Source organism: Numenius arquata, chromosome 14 (genome assembly GCF_964106895.1).
Source record: "Numenius arquata chromosome 14, bNumArq3.hap1.1, whole genome shotgun sequence".
NCBI lineage: Eukaryota > Metazoa > Chordata > Aves > Charadriiformes > Scolopacidae > Numenius > Numenius arquata.
The window spans coordinates 6,863,255-6,888,947 of record NC_133589.1 but is presented as its reverse complement, the minus strand read 5'-3'; the positions used below and the strand labels follow the sequence as shown (position 1 = coordinate 6,888,947).

General features: G+C 46.2%; 1 protein-coding gene across 1 annotated transcript; it reads left to right on the top strand.

Moving 5' to 3' along the window:
* The first annotated feature begins 3,869 nt into the window (after positions 1-3,869).
* Positions 3,870-22,083, top strand: ZNF598 (zinc finger protein 598, E3 ubiquitin ligase). Its single transcript, XM_074158476.1, has 12 exons — positions 3,870-4,123; positions 7,245-7,357; positions 8,824-8,953; positions 11,827-12,038; positions 12,555-12,772; positions 13,503-13,620; positions 14,672-14,853; positions 16,115-16,187; positions 16,814-17,577; positions 18,574-18,709; positions 19,426-19,570; positions 19,856-22,083. The coding sequence occupies exons 1-12, from the start codon at positions 3,923-3,925 to the stop codon at positions 20,201-20,203; spliced, it is 2,640 nt and encodes an 879-aa protein (XP_074014577.1). The 5' UTR covers positions 3,870-3,922; the 3' UTR covers positions 20,204-22,083.
* Positions 22,084-25,693: the final 3,610 nt, after the last annotated feature.

Genomic DNA, 25,693 nt, shown 5'->3' with positions numbered 1-25,693 from the left:
AGCTGAGGAGTGGCCATCAATGCCGCCTGCCTCCAGCACCCGGGAAAAGAGCCAGCGCTTCCTTTTCCTGGCAACATCACACATGCCACCGCTGGGAAAAACCCACTGAAGAAGAACAGTGAGAAGAAGAAGAAATTCTTCCCAGAAGAACTGGGAAGAACATGCTTTGCAGGATCAGGTCAGCGCTCCGGGGACCCACGGGCAGCGGTGCCACCGGCCCGCTCCGACCCCCCCAACTGAAACGTGGAAAGTACAACCACCGGTTCTGCCCAGCTGCTTTGTCACCATGTTCCTTGTGATGAGTAATGTCACTTTTAAGCCTAATTATGCAGGTATATTTATTATCCTATGCTTGGCCATAGCGCTGGGGTACTTGCGTAATTTCACAGACGAGTGACACTTAAGACAGCACATTACTGTCAGCAGCTCCCAGCTCATTTCATGCTAATTGCTCTCCAAAATTGTGTGGTGCAGTTTTGACACAAAAACATTTTCAAAAGTATCATTAATTCAGGGGGGGGATGGGGTGGGGGAACATTTCCTGAAGTAATTACAGCCGACATCCTCCGTTGTTCCTAATTATTTAATACAGCCCCACCCAAACACACTTTAATGTTGATTATCAGAAAGACACGTATTATCTACTCTACTTTGAAGTGTGATAAATGGGTCTCTTTAGGAGAAAGTAAATATAACCTGTTGTAGGCAATGATGCAAAATGTTGAAATACTTCATTTATCTGTTTTCCAATATACTTATCAAACCTATAACTTAATTTATTTTACGGCACAGACGTTGTTAAATGATGCTGGTGTGGGACTACATAACATCATGAGACATTTTAATGAACTCACTATGTTTTATATCCTCCTTTCTCCTAAAATGATCATTTATGCCTCAAAGAAGATTAAGAGAATGTTAAAGGAGAAGCTGCTGCCTGAGCGTTCAAGGAGTCCACACTCCACCCAAGGAGTCGCACACACACCACCCCAGTCTGTCACTGCCTGGATCAGGGTCCTTTCACAGCGGGTGACTCCAGGGAGCCCACGGGTGCCCCTTTCCACTCCTCACACACGTACTCACAGGTGCGCTCCCTCCTTCAGGCTCAACCCTAGGTTTCCTGCAGCAGAGTCTCAGCTGTTGGATTTTATAAAAATAAATGATTGAAAGGTTCAGCAGGAGGGTCAGCCCGGGCTGGGTGTCTCCAGAGAGGGATGTTCACAAGAAATCTCTGGGCGATGACACCCGTGTGATCTCCACACCCTCCCCTCACGTGCTCTTCACGCATCTTTTAGTCCAATGGTGATTTTTGGTCTGGGGTCTTCTAACTCATTCTTGGATTCTTTTTCTGTGACCGGGCAGGCTGGCCGTTGGCTGCTCTTATCGTGATGATTTGCATTCTCTGCTGAGGGTTGTCCCCTCCTTATCTTCTGGTTTGTGCTTCTTGTGCACCTGCGCTCACTGGCAGAACACGGGGAACTGAAAAATCCCGGACTTGGGGAAAACACTACCAGAAGATCAGTGTGTTACTGACATTTTCCTCATACCAAATGACTAAAGACAGCACTGTACTAGGAAAATTACTAAGGAAATTAACTCTATTGCAGCCTAAAGGCTTCAGCAAATCTAGCTACTCATGCCAAGTAAAGGTAAGCAAACAGCATAAATGAAGCCATATTATAACCCTAAGTAATTTATTCTAACTAAAACTTATTTATTTAAGCTAAACAACTAATACCTCTCAAGAAGCATCTTTTATCTCAAATGACAAGGAATTCAGTAAGAAGAAAGCAGATCCGAATGATAAGGCTGCTGCTCATCCAGTCTTCCAGCTAGCCATGACGCACACAAGTAGATGCTAGGAATTTGCTGTACATTTTAATGTGTAATTTAACATGGTTTCTTTCCATTTCCCTTCCTAGAAAATTTAATTGGACATGTTTTGTCTTTAAGGGTTGTCATATCATGCCGGTGAGTAACCCAAGCATGAACCTGCTTCACCGAGGCATGGTGTGTCCTGGAATCATTCTTCCATCAGCTTCCAATACCAGCTCTGCAGGTGACAGGAGAAGCCCTTGAATAATCGGGCCATTTTGTCGTTTCTGTGACAGATGGCAGCCCTTGACTCAGGGGACAGGACTCCAGGAATGTTTGCCGAGCAGGGTGACGTGCTGCTCATCGGATGATGCATACAATGACATGGCAGAATAAGCGCCTCATGCCAAGATCTTGGGGTTTCTTGAGACTTTTTGGGTAGATCTAGAAGCAGAGCTTCTGCGTTTGACAGGGACCTGCTCCAATTTTTCACACATGGAAAGGGAAGTGACCTCACACTGGTCACTTAGTGGGAATCTGGGAGAAAAAAAGGTGTGAGATCCTAAAGTTTGAAAAAACTGTTTCGGCCTCTGTCTCTGTGCTGCCCCCAAACAAGCTTTTATGCCTTTTTACTTCCAGAGGAACATGGCTGCTGAGCCCCGCGTCAACGCTTCTCTCCGTGCTCCTGGAGCACCCTCTTCTGTTTGAGGAGCTCTAATTCTCCTCTCCGAGCCCCAGCAGCACAGACCTTTAAAATACGCAACCATCAGCCCTTAAAGCAAATGCGGGAGCATACATTTCTTTATCAACCAACCAGGCGTATCAATGATTAACTCCAGTTCACCTTAACTCGCCCTGCAGCCCTGGACAGCTGTCACATGCTCAGATACTGAATGCATGAATCACAACCTGCAGCACATACATGAAGATTTCTCTAACACACTGTGCTCTTAACACACTGACACTAACAGAACCCATTTGTGGTACCGTCCTAATGGATGCAATACCCTATTTTGCACAGTGTACACTTTTGAACAGTTAGTTTTTTCCAATCGCACCTAGTTTACACAGGCTACCAGACACCTGTGTTATAAAAGCAGAACAAGAGGCAGAACTGCAGGTCCAATGCATCCATTCAGGGGCTGTTTGCACCACCAGGGTAGGTGTTTGCCTTGGAAAAATCCCACTGAAATGACAATCCTGTGGCCTCCACTGCCTGGCAGGTCACCACCACTCTGCCACCTCTGTGGGACACCAATCCCACTGCACACATTGTGGCCAAACACCTTGTCCAGGTGAGAGCCAGTACCACCCTGCCTCACAGCCGCTCACCCGCTGCAGGGCTGTGGAGGGTAACACCCAGAGGTGCCAGGGAACGGGCCTGGCGTCCCCAGTCTCCCCACAGACAGGAGTACCAAGGCAGGGGTCTGGGGTCCCCAGTCTCCCAACAGCCAGAGGTGTCAGCGCAGGGGTCTGGGATCCCCAGTCTCTCCACAGCCAGAGGTGCCAGGGCAGAAACCTGGGGCCCTCAGTTTCCCCATGGCCAGGGTCTCCAGCTCCCTAGAGGAGCAGGCCTCGAGGTAACACAGCACAGGCCGGAGCCGCCCAGCACTGCTCGGCCTCTCCCAGGACCTGCTTCAGCTGCCACCGGGCAAGGGGCCGCCAAATGGCTCCCTCGAGCTACCTCCACCTGAGGGGAGACCAGCGAGAGGCAGCTAGACAGGCTCTGCCGCGTAGGCGCTCCGGGCAGCCCTTCTCTATGGTCAGAGGCCTGCAGGGGCGGGCTAGCGCGGCGCGGAGGCGGGGGGGGTGGGGTGGGGAGGGCGCTCTGGGCTGTGTCTCTATGGTCGGGCACTGGAGGACGCGGGGTGATGTCAGGTGGGCGTGGCACCCTATCGGTGGTGGGAGGTACTTCGGGGCGCGAGGTGCCGCTCTAGGCGGGAGACTCGATGGTCGCCGCGCCAGGGATTGGCGAGGGCGGATCTCTATGGTCGGGAGCTGGGCGGAGAGTCGCGTGCCGGTGCGGGCGGCGCTCTAGGTCGCCTCTCGATGGTGCGGGCGGTTGCTAGGCGGTGCGGGGCCTAGGCCGCGGCGGGTCGGCGCCGCCATGGCCGCCTCGGCCTCCGGCGCGGCGGCGGCAGCGGCAGCAGCAGGGCCCGCAGACGGGTCGTGCGTTCTGTGCTGTGGGGAGCTGGAGGTGGTGGCCCTGGGCCGCTGCGACCATCCTATCTGCTACCGGTGCTCGGTGCGGATGCGGGCGCTGTGCGGCGTGCGGTACTGCGCGGTGTGCCGGGAGGAGCTGGGCCAGGTGAGGCCGGGACAGGCGCCCCCGGCGGGGGTCTGTCAGCGTCCCGCGGGGCTGGGCTCGGGCCGGCTGCCCGGGGAGCGGGGCGTCGGGCGGGGGGGAGGCCTCTGGCCGGGCAGGAGCCGGGCCGCGGAGCAACTCGTGGAATCTGCTGAGTGGAGCCGGGGCGGGGAATCCTCCCCCGGCCGGCAGCTTTCCGGGTGTATTTGCCGGCTGCTTCGCTCCCGGTGGGGCGAGCGCCGATCAGAGGAGACGGCGGGGGCTGTTGGAGATAAAATATGAAGAAAATGGAATTTAAAGGGGATATTTTTTTGTTTTTTGAATCAGCGGGGCTTGCTCTCCAGAGTTGGCATTACGTGCTCGCGGATGACTCTACCATCCTGCCGAATTCCTGACTGATTTTAAGCTTGGGGGAGAGCGTGTTTTGTATTCTTTCAGGGCTTGCTCACGCCTTGCGTTACAGCACACCATGCTGCCTTTGCCCCCGGTTCCTGGTAGCGTGAGCCGTCTCTTGGGCGTATGCTTAAAAAAGTAATTTCCCCTCAGTTTTTAATTTTTCTGATAGATTTCTGTTCTCCTCATGGCCTGCTGGCAAGGTGCCGGGCCCAGTTGCAGAGCTCGGGGGAGGTCGCTCTGATGCTGTGGCTCAGCTGTGTGGAGGGAGCCGAGGATTCTGTGCAGCGGTGAGCTGCGGGAAGAAAAGTTGTTCAAGATTGTTTATAAAAACAAATACTCGTACTTTAATTTGTTTTTGCAGAGCTCATGCCGGGGGGGGGGGGGGGGGCAACCTTTAAAAAGAGGTTCTTCTTAATTTTAAGAAGAAAACAATTGGTACTAGTACTGAAAGAAATACACTGAGATTGTTTAGGAAATGAAATAAAACAAATAGATCAGGGGGAGGGGGCTCTCCCCTGGGCAAAAAGAGAGACCCCCACTTCAACTAAACTGTTTACTTTGGCTGCTTTTCAAGCTGTTCAAATGGTTGGAGGGATTGAAGATCTTAGGGTGCGTGCCGAAGATCCTCAGACTTTGTGGAGGCCAGAAGGGTCGATGCGGTTTTTAGACTGAGCTTACTGGCACACAAGTAGCCTCTGTGTACAGAAAGAGACTCTATGAAAGTAATTTTATCTCTGATCATCCTCTGAGGAGCTGCTGCTCCGCTTTTCCTGTCTTAGGAAGAACCGAGCTGTGATGTCGCTCTTCCTCCTTAAACCTGCTTGTCTCAGGGTCACAAATGGACTGTTAATCTTAAGGGATGTTCAATTTTGTAATATTACTGTATTATTTGGCCTGAACTTTGGTTCATTCAGCCGTCTTTCTCTCTCCTTTATTAACTGTTTAAAAAGATCCTTTTATTATAATTGACTGAGAGGCCATTTTTAATGGCTGTGCTCTTTTTTTCCCCTCCTTGTCTTTAAGTGCCACTATAATACTGTTCTGCCTGTTCACCCACATGCCCCAAGGAAAGACAAAAAGATACTGGAGTGCATAAATCACATCAAAACTGCTGTTGAATGAACTGAATGTATATGTAGGACGTAAAACTGGGTCTTTTAATTTACATAGTGTGTGTGGAATTAGCAGAGGCAAGTACAATGCTACCGAATCTCAGCTGGTGTCGTACAGAGTAGTGTAGACTGAACTAGTAAGTGTCACAGCAGAACGTACAAGGAAATAGAACTGTAAAGATGAGTCGCAGCACAGGACATGACGGAGGAGAAAGCAGGATATACTTGTTATGGTAATATGTGCTTTCAGTGATGTATAATTGTTGCAGCGAAGTTAGGAAGGATTACTTGCTGACCTGTAAACTAACCCTGACGTACACTTGGTTGAGGCTCGGAGGATCTGTCAGTGTGTTTGTTACAAATATGTGTGAGATTGCTCTTGGAATTGCTGTAGGAAATTATGTTGGACTCCTGTGATAAAATCTACTTTTCAGCAGTCCATTCCTCTCTTCTAAAACTCACTTTGAACTGAAATGAAACGTCAATACAATGTCACCAAAATGAATTTTTTTTTTTTAAAAATAATTGGAGTTAGAGGTAGTTGTCATTTATCCAACAAACTTAAAATTGTATTCTTTTTATTTTAAGCTTGATATTTCAGCAACTTGGTTATATTTTTTGTTTTGGTTAACTTAACAGTAGCTCCATTGTAAAGAAAGCTTTAAAAAAAAAAACCCCACCAAACCATACAGAAAAGACTTATTCCATGGTATTTCACCCCAACAAGGGAAGAAGAGTGATTTAACAAGACTAAACTACATGTGTATTATATAATTGAACGGTTTTATTAAGGTTGTAAGTAATTCCAGATGAACAGGTGATTACTCTGTGTGTGTGTCTCAGCCTTTCTGAGCTGGTGCAGCTGTTACATAAATGGTGTTGCTATCCCAGCACTTCCCAAACTGGGAACGTGTGCTGGAGCAGACCGGTTGTAGGTGGCCTCTGAAGAGGGATGTAATATCGTAAATGGCTGCTGTGTGAGACCTCAGCTGCTTGGAGGTCAGTGGGAGCAGCTGTGAGCAAGCAGGTTCCCTTAGAAGGGGTATGTGGTACAAATAACTTCAGAAGTGACGTAGTATTTTATTTCTCACTTTCCTGGTAGTTAGGGAAAGAAGAAACAGTGGTTTCCTAGTCAGACTCCAAGTAGTGTCGCTTTTTGCTTACAGACTCTAGGCTTCTGTGTGATCTCCTACCAGGAGACAGGAGGGAGCTGAGTGCAGGGCTCTTGACAGGCATTTGCTGCAGAGTGGGTTGAGTTGGTTGAAGGTGTTTACTCATAGCACAGCTGTGGTAGCAAAACATACCATAAAAGAGTTTCCTAACCTAGTTCAAAATCCAAAGACCGGGCTGGTCCCATCCACCTTTGTCTAAGCTGGCTCACTTGCTGGAAGCTGATAAGGAGCAGTCACAGTGGCTTTGCTGGCAGCTGTGGAGGCAGTCACTGGGGGTGGTGATGAGCAGCTGGGACTGATAGAGAGCGCTGAAGTGTTGTCCAAGCTTCAGGCTGCGGCGAGTTCCCTGGCAAACAAAGTTTGTGCTGTGGAGTTTAACCGGAATCCCAAAGCCTGCTTGGCCTCAATGTGCTCTTGCTGATTCTTGTGTTGTGTTGCCTGCAGGTTGTCTTCGGACGGAAGCTTACGTCTTTCTCCACGATAGCACTTAACCAGTTGCAGCATGAGAAGAAATACGACATTTATTTTATGGATGGAGAAGTTTATGCACTGTACAGGTAGGTACTGGAATCCTTTCTGTAACATACCCGGCATATTCTTATCTGCGTGACGTGGCAGGAAACGCATGCTTTGGTACAACTGTGTGGTTTTCTTCTGTGGGAACAGAGTGGCTGCCGTGCTGCGTACATTAGTCACCGTGTGCTGCAGGTGGCTTTGGTGGCACAAGAGGCTGGAGCAGCGCGGTTGGTGTGAGCGCTCGGCACTGCGGTCGGCAAAGGGAGCACCTCCTCGAGGCAGGAGCATTAGATTCACCGATGCATAATACAGGCGCGTTGCTTTGTTAGTAAAAGTTGCATTTTGCTTCTTTATTAACATCAAACTTGCTGAAAGGCTTTTCATTTATTGCGTGGAATTGGAGATTGGTAAAGACCGAATTACTGTTATAATTGTATTTATTGCTGTGCTGCCTAAGGACTAAGCAAAACCAATTGTATCATAGAATGGTTAGAGTTGGAAGGGACCTTAAAGATCATCGAGTTCCAACCCCAAACATTTATGAAAAGAAGAACAACCTTGTTTGCCCATAAAGATCTTGATTCTAAAATGGGAGAGAAAAAGGGTGAAGTAAAAAAAACTAATGCAGAGTAAAAAATGCAGCATCAGCATAATGTTCTAAAAATATTTTTCATAATGTGCTTAATTGAGGGGCTTTAAGATAATTAAAAGCAGTTAAAAGGAAAGAAGAGTGACAAAAGATGAAACCATGCAGGCATTGGTACCTTTTTCTTGGAGAACTGCACTATATCCAGCCTGATTTGGGCTAAGAATGTAGCTTTGCTGGTACCTTTACAAGTTTGTATGACTTCATATTTATGGAACTGGGCAATGGGTTTAGGGAGCAGAATCAGTTGGAAGCAAGTTCTGATTAATTACACACCAGCTCCGGGAATTGCTTTTGATGATACGATTTCTGGAGAGTTGCTGAGACTTACAGTTCCACGAGCAGCAATCAAGTGCAAGGGAGTGGGGTCTCCTGCTGAGACCAGTGCTCTGTCCTCAGCTCTTGTTGGGAATCACTGTGGGGGTTTTGTTTGTTTTATTCTCCCCCCCTGCCCCTCCCAACCTTTTCTGTTACAATTTTTTATCTCCCCCACCATATTCTTCAGTTTCTGACAGTAGAAAATGTAATTAAATCGCATGTGAATATTGCATGTATCAGCTGAATCTTCAATAAGCAAGAGGTTTGTGGCATGGATGTGTTACAGTCCATTCAAAATTTTATTCGTTGATTGTTCAGCCCTTCTCTTACAGTTGAAGCCTCTGTGTAATTCAGTTTTGTTCTGCTCCTGACAGATGACAAAGTATTCTTGGAGTAAGCAGGACGCTAACCTCATTACAAATTGCTGGGGGAGCTATAAAAATGCAGCCTTCTGCTACAGACGGAACATTTGTTTTTGGATAAAGGTATTGGGTTGCTGAGAGGGAATCAGATAATTTTTAGGAAACCTTTCTTTTCCCTTAGGAAGCTGCTGCAGCATGAATGCCCTTTGTGTCCAGAGGCGAAGCCATTCAATACCTTTGCAGATCTGGAACAGCACATGAGGAAGCAGCATGAACTCTTCTGTTGCAAGCTCTGTGTTAAACACTTAAAGGTGAGCTAGTTCTATGTTTTGGTGCTTGGGAAGGGGGGCTGCTTCCTAATATGACCTGCAAGAGTACTTGGGGAGGTGGGAAGAAGAGGGTGGCTGAGCAGCACAGATTTATGTTTGTGTTTTGTTTTTAAGTTTCATCTGTCTGCTTGCAGTGAGGCCAGTTGTTTTGTTTTAAGTCTTTCTTCTTCCATAAGCTAATTAATGAAGAGGGCCTGAAGATTCTCAGTGGGATTATATTTTAAATTAAGCACGACCATATTAATAACCTTCTGATGTCAGCTTCTCTGCCACAATGTGTGTAAATACCAAACCCTAACTGTCTGATAGGAAGTTAATCCTGAGTCATAGGCAGACTTTGTTACAACTGTAATGGTAGAGATTTGATGTCTATTAAGACTTATTCTCTTAATGACTTTACGAGTTAAAACTGTAACTTAAGAAAATAATCGGTGCCAGTTCAGAAAGCAGAATGCGTTGTGGAGTGATGGATTTATTTCTCAGATCAGAGCTAACGTAGCATTTACAGTTGGATCATGTACAGGCTGAGAATCCATCTTCTGGGTTTAATGAAATATAATTATATTTCATTATCTTGTTTACTTGTTGTTGTAGTTTAATCCCAGCTAGCAACTAGAACCATGCAGCTGCTCACTCAACACCCCCAGCGCCCCTAAGTTTGGATGGGGGAGAGAATCGGAAAAGTGAGGGGAAAAAACTCTTGGGTTGAGGTAAAGACAGTTGAATAGGTAAAGCAAAAGCCACGCAGGCAAGCAAAGCAAAACAAGGAGTATATTCACTGCTTCCCATGGGCAGGCAGGTGTTCAGCTGTCCCCAGGAAAGCCAGGCTCCATCATGTGTAATGTGTACTTGGGAAGACAAACACCGTAACTTCAAACGTCTCTGCCTTCCTACTCCTTCCCCCAGCTTTATATGCTGAGCGTGACGTCATATGGTGTGGAATATTTCTTTGGTCATTTGGGGTCAGCTCTCCTGGACGTGTCTCCTCCCAATTTCTTGTGCCCCTCCCAGCCTGCTTGCTGGCGGGGTGATATGAGCAGAGAAGGCCTGGATTGCTTAGCAACAATCCAAAACATCAGTGTTTTACCAACACTATTTTCATCCCAAATCCAAAGCATAGCACTGTACCGGTTGCTAGTAAGAAAGTCATCTTCATCCCAGCTGAAACCACATTTGTTCAGAGCAAATTTCCTCTGTCTTGTTGACTTGATTGGAAAATGAAACTCACTGTTGCCTGCAATTGAGGTTCCCTGTGTTTGATGTACACGCGTAGAACGTCACCACAGGCTGTTTTAAAATGTATTTTAAAACTTGCTAAAGATAACACAGTTACTGGAAAGCTGAGTTGTCTATTTCTGAAAAGGTGATGTGCATTGAGCCTTAAAACTACTCATTTTACCATCACCACCACCATATTTATTTATTTTTTTTAATCCCACCCAAATTTCACTTAGAAGGGCTGCTGTTATGTCAGGCGATGCTTTTTCACAGTCTGAAAGTCAGAGTTCCACCTTTCCCTAGAGCTAGAGTGGGTTTTGTATTTCTGAATTACACATTGGACAAAATCAGCAGTTACCGTTAAACGAATTCTAGGGCTGCTGACCTCTGTGTCTAATAGCCGTCAGCATTCCTTGTTGTAGGAGGGAATTTAGTGCACGACCATGTATTTTTAGAACTCGTCACACGTAGTTTTGTGTGTGTGTTTTCTCTGAAAGCAATTAAGTATCAAATCAGAGAAATGCGTTTATCCTGTGGTGCCAGTTGGTTTATGCCAGCTGAACAGGAGCTTACTGCTGCAAGGGACAGGATCCAGAAGTGGTCACCTTGGCCTGAATGAACACTAATCCTTCCCCCCCTCCCTTGCCCAGGGTTAGCTTTCAGGGAACTTTTTTGACTCTTTCCTGTGGTCGTGCAATCACTAGAGTTAGTTCAAGGGAAGTAGTCAGGGGAGGACAAAGCCACTTCTTTTGGTCGCTGTGTCCTTTGAGTTCTGGTAAAGAGCTCTTTCCATGGTCAGGTTAAGTTGCCAGCGCTATGGGAACTTGTTTGTCACTGTCTCTCCCAGAGAATTCACAAACAATAGTAGAACTTGTTGGCTTTTAATTTCAGAACACTGCAGGGATTTTTATTCCGCAGAAAAAAGGTTCCATATTACTAGTGCCCACTGAAAAGAAGTCCTTAAACTTGCAGAAGCTTCAGTTTGTCAACCCTAGCTAAGCCAAATGAACCTGTTCCCAGAAAAAGTTAACACTCCGTGTCTAGGCGAGAAATGAAGGATATTCTGTTCTCAAGGCTATGTGGATCTTTTTGGCATCTTCAGAACTCTTCCTACCAAAATAGCTCATGTGTTAGTAGGGACAGAAGATTGGCTTATAATGCAAAATTTGTTCTCTGAACTGTATCCTTTGTATGTAGCTATCTTGGGGTAGTTGCTATCTGAGGAAAGTAAACCAGCTCACTTCTGGCTTATGGACTTTTCTTAGTTTGAGTATGTAAAAAATGTATGTTCATGAATACATATTTAGGATTTTTTCTGCACCAGAGATTATATTAAAGTTTATTGCATTATCTTAATACACCCCAAAAAATGTGAAAGGGAAAAAGGTGGATTAGATCTGCTTCCAGTGCTTAAACTGAGTGAAATTCACGACAGATTTAATTAAGATCTATCACTTGATTTTTTTATTATTTTTTTTTTCCTATTCACTGAAAATTTTAGCTGTCGGTTATCAAATTGCATCTTTTGGAAGCAAATCTTCCGTTCCTACAAATGAACAAGTTGTGCACAGCCTGGCTTATTCCATTTTGTTCTCTATTCGCAAGAAGTATTACATATCTGTATTTTTTTTCTTCAGATTTTTACTTATGAACGGAAATGGTATTCTCGTAAGGACCTCGCCCGTCATCGAATCCATGGAGATCCAGACGACACCTCTCATCGTGGGCATCCCCTCTGTAAATTTTGTGACGAGCGTTATTTGGATAATGATGAGTTACTGAAACATCTAAGACGAGATCATTATTTTTGTCATTTCTGTGACTCTGATGGTGCTCAGGAATACTACAGGTTTGTGAATGCAGTTTATTTCTGTTTCTGTAGCTTACATTTGGAGGAAAAATTGTTTGAGTCTGCTTTGAATTTTGGGGAAGGTAGCGCTAGAAGACAGAGGGCAAGGATGTGAGCAAGTTGGCTGCGTCTCCTTTGTTCCTCAAACCAACAGCCACAGTAATCACTTTCTGTCGTGTTCATGTTTTAACTTTTAACATTAATGAAGAAAACTTTGTTTTGCAGCATGACAGCAGACGTCTAGTGTGTTGACTAATACTCTAAAGTAAATTTTATGAAATACATGCCTTATGTACAGCTGGATGTGATGAGTATCAGGCAGTAGGTTTAGTTTAACATCTGGGATCATGCATTAAGGTCTATGTTGACTGTACACAAGTGGTTTCAGCTGGAAAGCTTGCCTGGGGGATAAAGAAAGAACCAACCACTCGGGCTTGTCTTCACTTCATCTTCTAAAAGTAGCCATTAGTAAGGTACGTTGGGAAGGTTGCAGCTCAGCCTCTTCTCTCTCTCCAGTGATTACGAATACCTTCGTGAACACTTCCGTGAAAAGCACTTCCTTTGTGAAGAGGGTCGGTGCAGCACAGAACAGTTTACCCACGCTTTCCGCACAGAAATAGATTATAAAGCGCACAAAACAGCCTTCCACAGCAAGAACAGGGCAGAGGCCAGACAGAACCGGCAGATAGACCTTCAGTTTAACTACGCTCCCAGGCACCAGAGGAGGAATGAGGGTAAGTGTGGCTGAGGAATGAGGTGGACAGAAACATATTCATTCTTATTGCTTTGAGGGTTTTCAAGAGCATCTGGTAGCCTAGCCAGGAAGAAGCTCTTTAAAAAGAGGGTGGACAAGCCCTGGAACAGGACCCTGACATGTTGTAGTTTGTCCTTGAAGATAATCAGAACTTGACCAGACAGGGCCCTGGGCAACCTACTGTAGTTTCGGAGTTGGCCTTGTTTTGAGTGAGGGGATAAAGCAGATGACATCCAGAGGTCTCTTCCTACCTAAGTTGTTTTACAATTATTTTTCCCCCACGTGTGTATTTAATGATGATACATAATTTTAGAAAAACTGCTGACTTTCTTCTCCAATTTGTAATTATGTGAATGACTTAGATTGCTCTCATGCTCATCACTACTTTACATTAACTGTAGAGTAACGTATCCACTTAGGAGTGCAGAGATTAACATACATAGGAACTTTTCTGCTGTGTGGAACTGTACGTAGAGTTCTCCTACATAAATACAAAATTACTCAAAGCTCACATCACAGGTTACAATACACCCAATCCGTATACGGTAAAATGTATTTTAATTTAGCAAGGTTATATAGATTACTTAATCATCAGAAAGAAATCAAGTTAGATTTGTTTGTACTAGTATATTTTTGCTTTTTTCAGGCGTAGGGTGATGCCCGGATGAAAGAGCTAACTTTGAGAGTAATCAACCATCCCTCCTGTTTAGGTGTTATAGGTGGAGAGGACTATGAAGAGGTTGACAGGTATAACAGGCAAGGGAGGGCAGGCAGATTGGGTGGCCGAGGAAGTCAGCAAAACAGAAGAGGCAGCTGGAGATATAAGAGGTGAGTAGCACAACATTTTGTAGATTTCTGTTGCTGCTTAGTGTTGGTTTTGACTTGCCAATTAAAAATGTTTTGGTGGACCAGTAGGAAGGAAGTAGGTACAAAATTTGGAAGCTTCCATAGTAAATCCTTAGTTGAGAGTAGAACGAGCTTTCAGTCTAAGCCTGGGTGCCCACTACACGCTTGGTCAAAGTGAAATTATTTTGTGTGAAGTTGCGGCTCCCTGGACTTGACACAGGAAGCAAACAATGTGATCTTCAACTGTGGGTTAAATAAATTCAGAATCCTGAATAATTTTCAACAATTATTTTTATGCTAACTTTTCTGAATAGGATTTTCTGAAGTAAGTGCCAAGTCTTTGCAGGTTTAATGAACTTTTTGGTCTGGGTAATCATGAAGTTCCTGTTCTAAGGACCATGCTTTTCATTGAACTAACAGATCTCTGTGTGGCCAGACTGAGTGCTTTGGAGTAAGAAGAGGGTTAAGTATTGAAATGAAATTTTGCATTTATATGTCTCTTCATCCACACGAGACCTGAGCGCTTTGTACATACTGCACATCTATTTTTCTTCTTTTTCTCGCCGGACAGTCGGCTGGTTCATTATTGGTGATTTCACGGGGGGAAGAAGTCCATCTCTAAACACTTATATGTTGTGTCGCATGTGGATCGTGCATGTGTTGAGAATTCATGACAAACCATGTTTCCAAGAATTAGTGGCCTACAAGTGTGATTCCATATGTTTGAATGGGAGAGACGAGTGTCCCCATGCATCCTTGGTACCGTCTCTCCCAGTTCACCGCAGTTTATTCTGGCTTGGATTGTTATTACCACATGTAGAACTTGCAAATCCAGGGGGTGAATGTTGCCTGTCTCACCAGCCGGTGCCAGGGTGTATTGGAGTGGTGGGTTTGCTTTAGCCTTCTCAGCAGGTGGCAGCACAAGATCAGAGACAGTCATCTGAGCTGACGCTGGAGAGGTGAGAGCTGGAGAGAGACAAAGCTGCTGGGTAATCCTTTCTGTTTGACCAAGAAAATCTGCCTTGTCCTGTAGGGAAGAAGAAGACAGAGACGTTGCAGCAGCAGTCAGGGCGTCTGTAGCAGCGAAACGACAAGAAGAGAAAAAACGGGTAGAAGACAAAGATGACAGCAGCAGCAGAGGTAAAAAGGAGGACTTGAGGGATTCTGACATGCTCAGCTCCAAGCGTCTGCCCAGGTCTTCAAATGATGTTACAGGTTAGTGTTGAACACGTTCTGCAGCTGCAGGGAGAGGTGGTGGGTCTGGAGATCAGCCTGGCAAAAGTGGGGGTTGCCCTGTGTTGTTCTCCAAAGCTGGTGGACATGGATAGAGCTGTGCAGAATCGTCGTCCAGCAACATGGATTTGCAGCGAAACGTGTCTGAGTGGGCTGAGATTCCTGCAGCAGGTTATACTTGAAATGGAGCTGGGTAAAAATATCAAATGCAATTAATGCACAACCCTATGTGTGATGTCCCATCCAAATCAATATAGTCTAGGAATGGGCCGTTTCCTACTCTAGCATGCACAAACTGATCTATTGTGATGAGTTTCCCCTTGTTTGAGAACAAGTTATTCCCCGTAAAGGGAATATTGGGTGAAAGCAAACCTTTAATTGTTTTGAACCACATCCAGTGTGGGACAAATAAATATGATGCAGTGGTGTTTTGATATTACTGTTGCTCCACATCCATTTTCCACTGTTTTATTGCTCCTACAACAGGATTCCCCTTTAAAAGATTATACACTTTCATATTATGAACTGAGAGCTGCTGAGAGCTCTGTTTGGTTAATGGGTACAGCTCAGTTGGGGATGACAGGCAAGGTTATCTCCCCCAGCTGCGTGCCCAGCTTCTGCTGCATCCATGCCGAAGCTGTTACCAATCTGTCCATGAACTGCTCCAGTCCACAGCACTGGATTTGGATTTTAAGGCAAACCTAAATTAGGAATGAGTTATGTTTCAGTGTAACAGGACTGCCCAGGAGCTAATTGCTGAGCAGCTTGGGCTTCTGTGCAGCAGAGGTGTGATGGACAGCTTGGAGAAACAGCTTTCCAAGAGCAACAACTTTCCAAGTGAAGCATCAGCATTCCTTAGATGCTCTGATGAGCATCCTGACCCCGTGCGGGCGGCTGAGTGCTAACCTCGGGTAGAAGCCTGGAGCAGACAGCTGAGGGCATTGGCATCTCCGTCTCTGGAGGGTTCCCTCATAAAGTACTTGTGTTTTGCTCATGTGTCATGAATTTCCTGTAAGCTACAGCCAGTATGGGGTGACGTAATGGTGAATGCAGTTAATTGAAGGAAGGAGTGATGCATGATTTAAATTGTCCTTTTGGAATGTCACAGTTAGTGACATCATCAGCTGCTGAAAATAGGAACTTGTTAATGCTGCTGTCATGTTCATTGATAGCTTCCACTCTGAAATGAATGGATTTTAGTTGAAAACATTTCTTTGCTCTTTTTTTGTCAATACTCCAAAAGAAGCAGCTGCTAACGGCGCTTTAAGCCAGGATGACTTTCCAGCAATTGGTTCATCAGTGGGACCCCTACAAGGGTAAGTTTGTGCAAGGCTGCAGCAATGAGAAAGCACCTTTATTTTCTCCAGAAACGCAGAACATAAGTTTCTAATTTTACAGATTACTTAAACCACAAATGCTTCCTCCCTGCCCTGGCCCCCTTCTTCCTTAAGCTGTTTCTGTGCTAGACACCTGCATGAAGGGCTTTGGTTGTTGCTTCAGTTCGTGGCTTGATCTTTTGCTGGTGTAATTTCAGGGAAATTCTCAATATTCTCAATTCCACCCGTTTGTAATTTGATAGCTTATCTTGCAGGAGCTATACACTGTGAGTTTTAAAATTCATTATCTCCTGAAATGAGTGATGATTAGAATGGTGTCTCTGCAGGACGTGGAGCTGTAGAATGTGTGTGTCCAGCTTGCTGGTCGAGCTGTGCTGAGACAGTACAGACAACACAGCAAGGCTATTGGGACTTCTTTGAGGAGACCTATCCCAGACATAGTTTACAAGCCTGATGCGTTTGCATCCTGTCAACAGTTGGGGCAGTTGTGGTGCCCTCAAGGATAGTTTGAAGGGTGCAGACGGGTGTGGAGCTCCTCCTGCCTGTCCGAGTTGTGCTGCCTCTGCAGCACGGTTGTAATGGGCTGTGCTTTTCCTTTCTTGCAGCTCTGCCCAGCTGGCAGCGGTTAAGCTTAAAGAGGAAGATTTCCCAAGCTTGTCATCCTCTCCAGCACCCACCATCTCTTCTGCAATTTCTCTGACATATACAGCGACTGCAAAGAAAACAGCTTTCCAAGAGGAGGATTTTCCAGCCCTGGTGTCCAAAATGAGGCCTAACAATAAAACAATAACTAACATCACGTCTGCATGGAACAATGGTTCCAGTAAAAATGTGGTCAAAGCCATTAGCAACCCCTGTGTAAACCAGATAGCCAAAAAACCATCCTCCTTGAATAGCACTAAAGGAAGTAAGAAGAGCAATAAACTCTCTCAGTCAGACGATGAAGACAGCGGTAGCGGTTTGACAACCCAGGAGATCAGAAACACACCAACAATGTTTGACGTATCGTCCTTGCTGGCAGCTTCTACCTCACAAACTTTTACAAAAGTGAGCAAGAAAAAGAAGATGGGGGTTGAGAAGCAGAGACCGTCATCCCCCCACCTCTCACAGGAGACATTGTTGCCCAGGTCATCTACTGAAAAGCTGCCAGAAGCAGAGCGGACATCAAATGCATCCTCTGCTCTTCACGCCCCTGACAGATCCACAACCGTCATGAATGGTCATTCGGAAAAATCATTAGCGATCTGTAGTACACCCAAAGAGCCCCCTGGCCTTAAAAAGCCCACAGTGACTAACAAATGCCCTTTACCTCAGGAAGACTTCCCAGCCCTTGGGAGCTCAGGATCAGCTAGAATGCCCCCGCCACCAGGTAAGCACCGTGGGGCACAGCCAGCTCTGCTTGGAGGCAGCTTGGAGAAACATGGCACGTGGATGAGATGTAGAAACTGCTCTTCCTGGCTCTCATGTGAGGAGCGGTTTTGCCACCACGTGCTAGGTTAGCCTTTGAAGTTTAAAAAGACAGTCTGGGGGACACAGATAGGCTTGAAAGTCCTCTATAAGTCACAGTTGAAGTAGTGGAAACGTTGGGGACCTCTGCTCTGTGCAGCTGCAGGTGTTTGCTCTCTGGGGTGGCTCACAGACAAGCAGCTGGTCTTTACCTGTCACTGCTTTTCTGATGAGTCACGGCTGACACACATCTCTGCTTTTGTGCTTTAAGATCTAGTTTGGGAACTGCTGCAGGCAAAGGGAGTCTCTCTTTAGCTCTGACCTGTGCCTGCTGGTACTTGTCAGTTGGCTTGATTGGTCACTTTTGTTCTGTGTTTGCAGAGATTTAATGCCCTTGCTTTTAGTGGTGCCATAATCTTGTAGAACTGGACTAACGTAGCAACAAACATGACTTATAGTGGTTTTAATCAAAGTAACATCATGTTGGGATATGCCTAGCTGTTCTGCTCCGTGCTGCTCTGCAGCTAATGCTAGGTAGAGTATGCTACAAATACTATGCTGTTCTCACTCCTGGAGTGATTTCGCTTTAATAATGTAAAAGTGTTTTTTATTGTGAGTTTGAGTGTTGGGGTTTTTTTTTTAAGATTATTTTCTATTGAAAAAGTAAATGAATAGTTAAAGTGCTTTCTCTGTAAAGTACCATCAACCACTATGAAGTGCTTCTTGACCTGACTGTTAAGGCAACAGATTTCCACCTCTAATTTTTAGGTTTTTTCCAATATGGTGTCTGCACTGCTGACTCTTACTTCTTAGTGCCTCTGGAGAGTCCGTCACACCACGGGTGTTAATTTTAGACAGTGGTATGTGGGTGCCACATACACGTGCTCTAACTTCCTGCCTGTTCTATGCTTTCCTTTAGGCTTTAACACTGTGGTGCTATTAAAGAGTCCTCCTCCGCCTCCGGGACTGTCGGTGCCTGTTAGTAAACCCCCTCCAGGTTTTGCTGTTATTCCATCTACCAATATCTCTGAACCTGTCACTACATCTTTGAAAGAGTAAGTAAAAGTTCTTTGAGTTCAAGTTACTTTACACATTACATCTCTGTTATGTCATATGGGCTTCAAACAGCGCATGAAACTCTCTGAGGGGATTATTTTAAACAGTTGCCGCTGCAGAGGCCAGATGCTTCGTGATTCCTGTGGCCATTGCGGGCTTCTGTCTTTTCTAGATTTATTTGGAAATCTGCAGCTTCAACGTATTGCTTAACCCTTCCATTGATTTTGAGTCCCAGAAGCAAGGTGCAGAAGCACATTTTCCTTGGTGACCTCTAAATGCTTTTGTTGCTCTGATCTTTCCAGTAACTGGCCTCTGGTCAGGGCCCTTCGGGGCGAGAGAAATGAGTTTGTGCAAAAAAAGGAGTGGAAAATTTGTGTAAGTTTAATATAGGCATCTGTATTAATCTGTTTGGTTTTATTCATGGTGCGGTCTTTGTTGCTCACATGTTTTTAGTGAACCCAGCTTACAAAGCAGCTGGTCAAGACTATGTTAAACTTGCATTTTAAATGTTCTGTCTAGGTAAAGCTGGAATCCCACAGGACACATTTCGTCGTCCTGTCAAGATACCTGTTTGCCGCTTATTGTAATTGCGTGTGTAGTTGGGTGGGGGAAAGGAATCCATCCTATAGAAGGAATAACCATATGATATATATCCCACAGCATCTTTGTATGGCACAAGTGATGTCAAAATCACTCTTGGTCTTTTCAAACGCAGGCCAAAATCCTCTCACGGATCATACTTGATACCTGAAAACTTTCAGCAAAGGAACATTCAGCTGATACAATCTATTAAAGAATTTCTTCAAAGCGATGAGTCCAAGTTCAATAAATTTAAAACTCATTCTGGGCAGTTCAGACAGGTGAGTGGGCACGAACCTTCGGATAACCAAAACCTTTCTCTGTGCTCAGTTCATGTCGTGCCTCTGTCACTCTTTGCTGTTGGTGAGTGGACTAAATAGAGATTTTATTTATTTTCTCCTTCTCAGCCCCGCTGTTGCTCTTCTCTAGTGCTAAGGTAGCAAAAAAGCAGTGAGGATGGAGTGAAAGCAGTGAGGATGATGTGGCCTGGGAGAAAGTGAATCCCAGTGGGATTTTTTTAAATACTTTTTTTTTTTCTAATTATTCCAATTCTCTTTTCACTGAAGGGTCTGATTTCTGCAGCACAGTATTACAAAAGTTGCCGAGAACTGCTTGGAGATAACTTCAAGAAAATTTTTAACGAGTTGTTGGTGTTGTTGCCGGACACAGTTAAGCAACAAGAACTGCTTTCTGCTCACAACGATTTTAGAATCAAAGAAAAACAAAGCTCAAACAAATCCAAAAAGAGCAAAAAGAATGTTTGGCAGACGGACTCCAACTCTGATCTCGACTGCTATATCTGCCCGACGTGTAAGCAAGTACTAACTCAGCAGGACGTTGTCACCCATAAAGCTTTGCATATCGAGGATGAGGAGTTTCCTTCCCTACAAGCAATCAGCAGAATCATCAGTTAGCTTTCCTGAAGGCCAATAAAAGAGTCTCTCTCTCTCTCTCTATGAATATGCACTTTTGGGGATGAGGTTTGGCAGCGTAGTGTGGCTGAGAGCCGGTGCCAGCTGAGTAGTCAGGTAACTCTTTAGAGAGCCCTCTCAGTGCTGTTCATAAATACTGTGCAAAGGGATCACTGGACTGCGCCGTAGCTAATTAACATCCAAAGTCTGAGCTTCCGAAATGCCTGAGTAGAATTAGGCTGAAAGGGCAGGGTGGGCAGGCAGGGGGCCACCTTTCTCCTGTAACATGCAATAGCTGGGAAAATACTTTCTGATCTGAAGACTGACAGGGGACACAATAGGGGAATAAGCATCTGCTTTGGGTTTTTTCTTTTTTTTTTTTTTTTGGGGGGGGGGGGGATGTGGGGGAAGATTAAGAATCACTGAAATGAAAGGAAGCAAAAATGGCTTCCCTTATAATATTCTAATATTTTTTTTTTTGTGCTATTTCTGTGACCGCGGAGGTCACAGTAGTCAGGGGTACAAAGGTGCAGAAAAGATGCTACTCGCTGGTGAGTTAAGACCGTTACAGCCGTGTGTCTGTGAACATTGGGCTGCTCATATAGCAAAGAAAATTCCCGTCTGAACACGGAATTAATTCTACTACTTGAAGAATTGGACTGATCTGTGCGATTAGTTGACCGTGAGATTTGAAGTTGCCTCTGACTTTTTATGTAATATGTTCTTTAAAGAAACTTCTTTTGTAGAACTGCATGTAGAATAATAACATTAAGGCTTTACTTCCTGTAAAGCGCCCTTCACGGTAATTTTATTTAATGACTGCCATGTTTCTAATTTCTTGGATGTATTAATGGTGGTAGCTCCAAACAACAGCATCTTGGGACATTAAATGCTGCTGATCACTGACCGCGTTTATCTGCAGTGCCTTTAAGTGCGTTTATCTGTTTACAGTGGTCTGCACTAACAAGGATGATTTGTTCAGATTGGATGGAGCGTTGCCATCCTGTCCCTCTCCCTTGGTGATACCGGTCTGAAGTAGCTTTGCTTACGACGGCTGCTCGGCATCTCCAAATTCCACCTCTCGGAGACAAGAGGGGGATCTGTTCAGCAGCTGTGAGGTGACAGAGTGACCAGAGTCCTTCCCCGCCGTGCACTTCCACGGCTGCAATTCAGTCTCAGATTCTCTCCCATCCTGGCAGACCAGGTTTAGTTATTTTTAACACGTAGGAATAAAGTTGAAATTAATTTATGTAATTTTTAGTCACAAAACACTGCTTTTATATAAGCATCATTTCTATGAAATTGAGCTCAGAGTGTCGCTGCAGAGCTAGTCCTGGCTACACAAAGTTTTCCTTGCCTTATACCGTTTATTTTTCGCTTGCTGTCAGGCTGCAAAGTGCTTTTGGTTTCTTTTCCAAAGACTTAAGGCTGTTTTGAATACCTGAAGGTGTGGTGTTCAGCGCGGGGGCCAGGCCGCAGGCCCTGCCAGCGGGGCTGGGGAGGATTATTTGGCTGCATGGCTGTTTTTATAAAAATGCATGAATACGTGACGAGTAGTAACGCTTCCCTCTTCCTGCTTCGAGTCAGGTTCCTCCGGAGCAGAGCGGGGTTTAGCGCCCGTGACACCACCATCCCTGGATCTCCGGTGTCAGCTCTCCTCCCTCTTTCTTCCTTTGGTTTGTCAAGTTCCAGGGAACTGAAATGCACGTTCTCTGCAGGAACATCTTCCGTCTTCCTGTGATTTCAGTTAATTTCTCGCGGTAGCAGATAACGTGGTTCCCACCGGGCGGGCGCTGCTGTAAGTTTTTCCTCGAGGCAATCGATCTCTTTGGCCTGATGGTGCGGTTTCCTTGTGCTCACCTGATTAAATAAAGTATTACCAAATTTTTTTCAGGCCGCTACTATTCATTTTTAACTCTTTATTGAAAATAAGTTGCAGTTGGTACACGGACACCGAAAATACATAGTCACAGATTGTTCTCTCAAAAGATATTTTTATATATATAATATATACAAAAGTTGTAAACATTTTAAACTTATTTCCATACACAGTCCACTTTATACTACAATGCACGTAAGATTAGTGACAACTGCAACTCTTGGAAGCGGTCTGCTTATACAGAGGTATCTGCAGAAAAACTGAAAGTCGCAAACCACATTTGGTATCGGTTTGATATTAAAACTCTTAAAAGAATCTGAGGTTTTTAAATGCGTATTGCAACAAAATACAGGCAGCTGAACTTGGGTTTCAAGTTGAGACGGTGAAGGCTGGTTTTTGAGCCTCCCTGGTGCTGGGAGAGGGGCTTCTGCCACCCGCAGCCTCAACGTGCTCCCTAGAAAAGTACCGGGAATAAACCAGAGTGGAACTAGACCCATCCGCTCCCCCCCCCCCAGCGCTGCGGGAACACAGAGGTGGCTGAAGGAAAGTCTGGGAATATGTACAGCAGCTTGTGTCGAGTGAAATAACCCATCCCACCAAACGTAATGGTGTCATTTAATAACGAATACACAATGACCACAGTTAGCTTCGTTTTAAGTGACCTTAACGAAGAGCCAGCCATACACCATCTGGGGGGGGGGTTGGTTGTGGAGAGAGGGGGGGTGACAGTTACCCCTGTAAGGAATTGCTCATTGACACAAGTAGCAAAGAAATGCTGTAGTTGTCACTCGCTGTTGTAGCATGAACTGATGGGAAGCTCATCCCACAGTGTCCCAGCAGAAAAGCCTGTGAAACCCCAACTGCGTGTAGAGGGGGCAGCGGGAGGGCTCTGCTCAAGCTGCGTGAGACACACAAGCATGTAATGGGGGGAGATCTTTTTAACAACTATCATTTAAGCAAAACTTCCACTTCGCTAGGAACAGCTTAAAATTTTGGAAAAAAAATTCCAATTCTTTCAAACCTTTTAATAGGCTTAAAATAAATATGCAAGACCCGTGATGTGGTTAACTTGGGTGCCGAGAAATAGCTGTTGTCGCACCAGAACCTCCCGGAGCAAGGTGATGTGGCAGAACACAGCGCCAGGGAAGCTCCAGGGTTGCTTGAACTCTATTCTTTACACCCAAACTCAGTGCTAACGCTGCGCAGAAGCTTTCGGGACGCCAGCCTGAGCGCAGCACACTCCTGCCCTCTGCAAGCTCGGGCGAGCTGCTGGGCTTCCGTGCTCTCTAGGAGGACGGAGGAGATAGATACTGAACAGCTTGCGAGGACAGCGTGGGGGGCAGCGAGGGACAGTCACAGCACGGTCCTGGCGTGCTTTTGGGACCTGGTCTGGAGGGCTACGAGGAAAGCTGCGAGTGCCACTGTACACAGGGTGAATGAGCGGGGAGGGAAAAACAGGTGGGGGGGAAGAAGTATGAAGGATGATGTTACGAATACTTGAATCCCAAAGAATATACTACAGTTACTACACCCATGGATCTAATTCTCTAACCATAAGCCTGTAGGGTTATATTCAGCTACAGCCCACACCTGTACACACTAGTCTGCCTGACGAGTCGGGGACACGCCGCTGTGCTACAACAGTTGATGCAGGGCACTGCTGACAACCAGCCGCTGGCAGGGGCTGGCAAAAAGAGGGTTTCCTACAGCAGGCAGCACGGGGCATCGCTGGCTGGGCTGGGGGGGCCACTCATCCTGCCCCCAACACGTCTGAATTCAGCCTCGACGGCTGCCGAAGGGGAGCTGCACGGGCGTTCGGCAACAGCCTCGCCAACAAACCAGAAAATGGTTTGAGATGGGCAAATGCTCGTTCCAAGGTGCGTGTGTCTTGGGCAGTGCAGTACCACGTTAATTACAGCTTGTCCCGTCCTGCCTGGCTGACACAGCCTCGGCGGGGCGACTCCATACATAAACCCATCGCTAGTGCCTGGAAAAAATACGGCAATTGCTGGCTGCCTGCCCGTGGGTACTGCCTGCCCTTGCGGACCCAGTGCCACCCTGGCGGGGACATCCTCCCCGCCACCGACGGGGACTGACGTCTTTGGTGGCAGAGGGAGCAGGGTTAAGCTTCCTTGAGGTGTCTCTTGGTGTGGCTGGACACGTTATTCCTGGCTCCAGCTTAATCAAGGAGCAATCTGTCCTGCCTTCCCGCTGCCAGGAAGCCTCTCGGGTGCCCAAACCCCTTCCTCCTCCTCCTCATCCTCCTCTCCTGCCCAGCAAAACGCAGCCAGGTCCTTGCACGCTCACCGTGCCGACGGCAAGATAAAGGTAATACCGACTTTTGGGGAGCTGTAAAAAGCCGCTGACCTTGAGAAGAACAAGGGTGCCTCGGCCGGGGGGGGAGGTGAAGTCGTGCTGAAGTGGTCCCCGTTTCACCGTTGCTGCTCTTAAGGTTGGGGCTGGCGTGAGGGCGTGCGTGGGGTGTGCGTGTGTGCCCCTTCTGCGTCCCACCGCCGGGGGTGGGGGTGGGAGTGGGGGGGAGGAAAGAAAGGCAACGCAGGCCTCGGTGCGTACATTCAGATGTTGTAATATTGAGCATGGTTACACCAGGGGTCAGGACACGTCCCGCAGTCAGACAGAGCTTTAGGTCTTTACGGTTACAAGGAAACTCTGGAACAGTTATATAGTTAGAAAAAATACAGTGTACTGAACAAACATTATCTCACATACAATCAATTTAAACATTTAAATTGATTATAATTTTGCTAAAATATTAACACAAGTACTGTTTGTGCTGCTAAAATTTCAGTGTTCCCTCTAAGGAAAATATTGCTACAGTTCTACCGTACCCTGTGTTAAAAATCCTTTGCCTTTTTTTCCCAGCAAGACTGACTCTAGAAAAATCGCAAGGGTCACGTAATTAATTTAGGCTTATACCCTACTGGGGGTTGGGTGTCCCCGGTCTACTTAATGCAAGGATGTCTCACTGTTCACCAAGCCCTGCCGGCGTGGGCCACCGGCGGATGTTCCTTGGGTCACCTCTTCTTTGCTCCTTGCATTAGCCGAGCAAGTGACACCTCCAATAAAGCAGTGCAGCAGCATCCTGCTCGTGCTCCTGCCTCCGCTGCGGGCAGCAGGGCCAGGCAGCTGGACACTACGTACCCCAACAGTGTTTGGACATCAAAGTGGGTGCAGAAGTGTCCACATTGCCTCAGCTGGCACAGTTGGGCAAGCCCGTGGTGGGGACCATGGGGGACGGCAGGTCTCGGTGCCACCAAGCACCGAGAAGTGTCCAGGTTGGGAAACGCCGCCTGGAAAATCCCCGTGCAGCTCCAGGGGCTCCGGTGCTGCCAGGAGAGCGGGAGGAGGTCAGCAAATCCACGTTTTAACCCGGCCTGAACCGTAGGGGAGTCAGGCAATGCACTTTGTCACTGATAATGACTGCTCCTGATGAGATTTGCTGCTTATTAATTCATGCATTTATTTGCAATTTAGCAGCAGAAATGAGCTGTGTTAATGATGACAAAAAAAAACCTGCCGGATGGTTTTGCTACAAGGAGAGCTGGGGCAGTCCGGGAACTATTGCTTGTCACGAGGTCAGAAGGCAGCACGCA

Coding starts and splice junctions, on each gene's coding strand:
- ZNF598 (XM_074158476.1), top strand. CDS start 3,923: ATGGCCGCCTCGGCCTCCGGCGCGGCGGCGGCAGCGGCAGCAGCAGGG. Junction 8,954..11,826: donor TCTGTGTTAAACACTTAAAG/GTGAGCTAGTTC, acceptor TTTTTTCTTCAG/ATTTTTACTTATGAACGGAA. Junction 12,773..13,502: donor GCACCAGAGGAGGAATGAGG/GTAAGTGTGGCT, acceptor CCTCCTGTTTAG/GTGTTATAGGTGGAGAGGAC.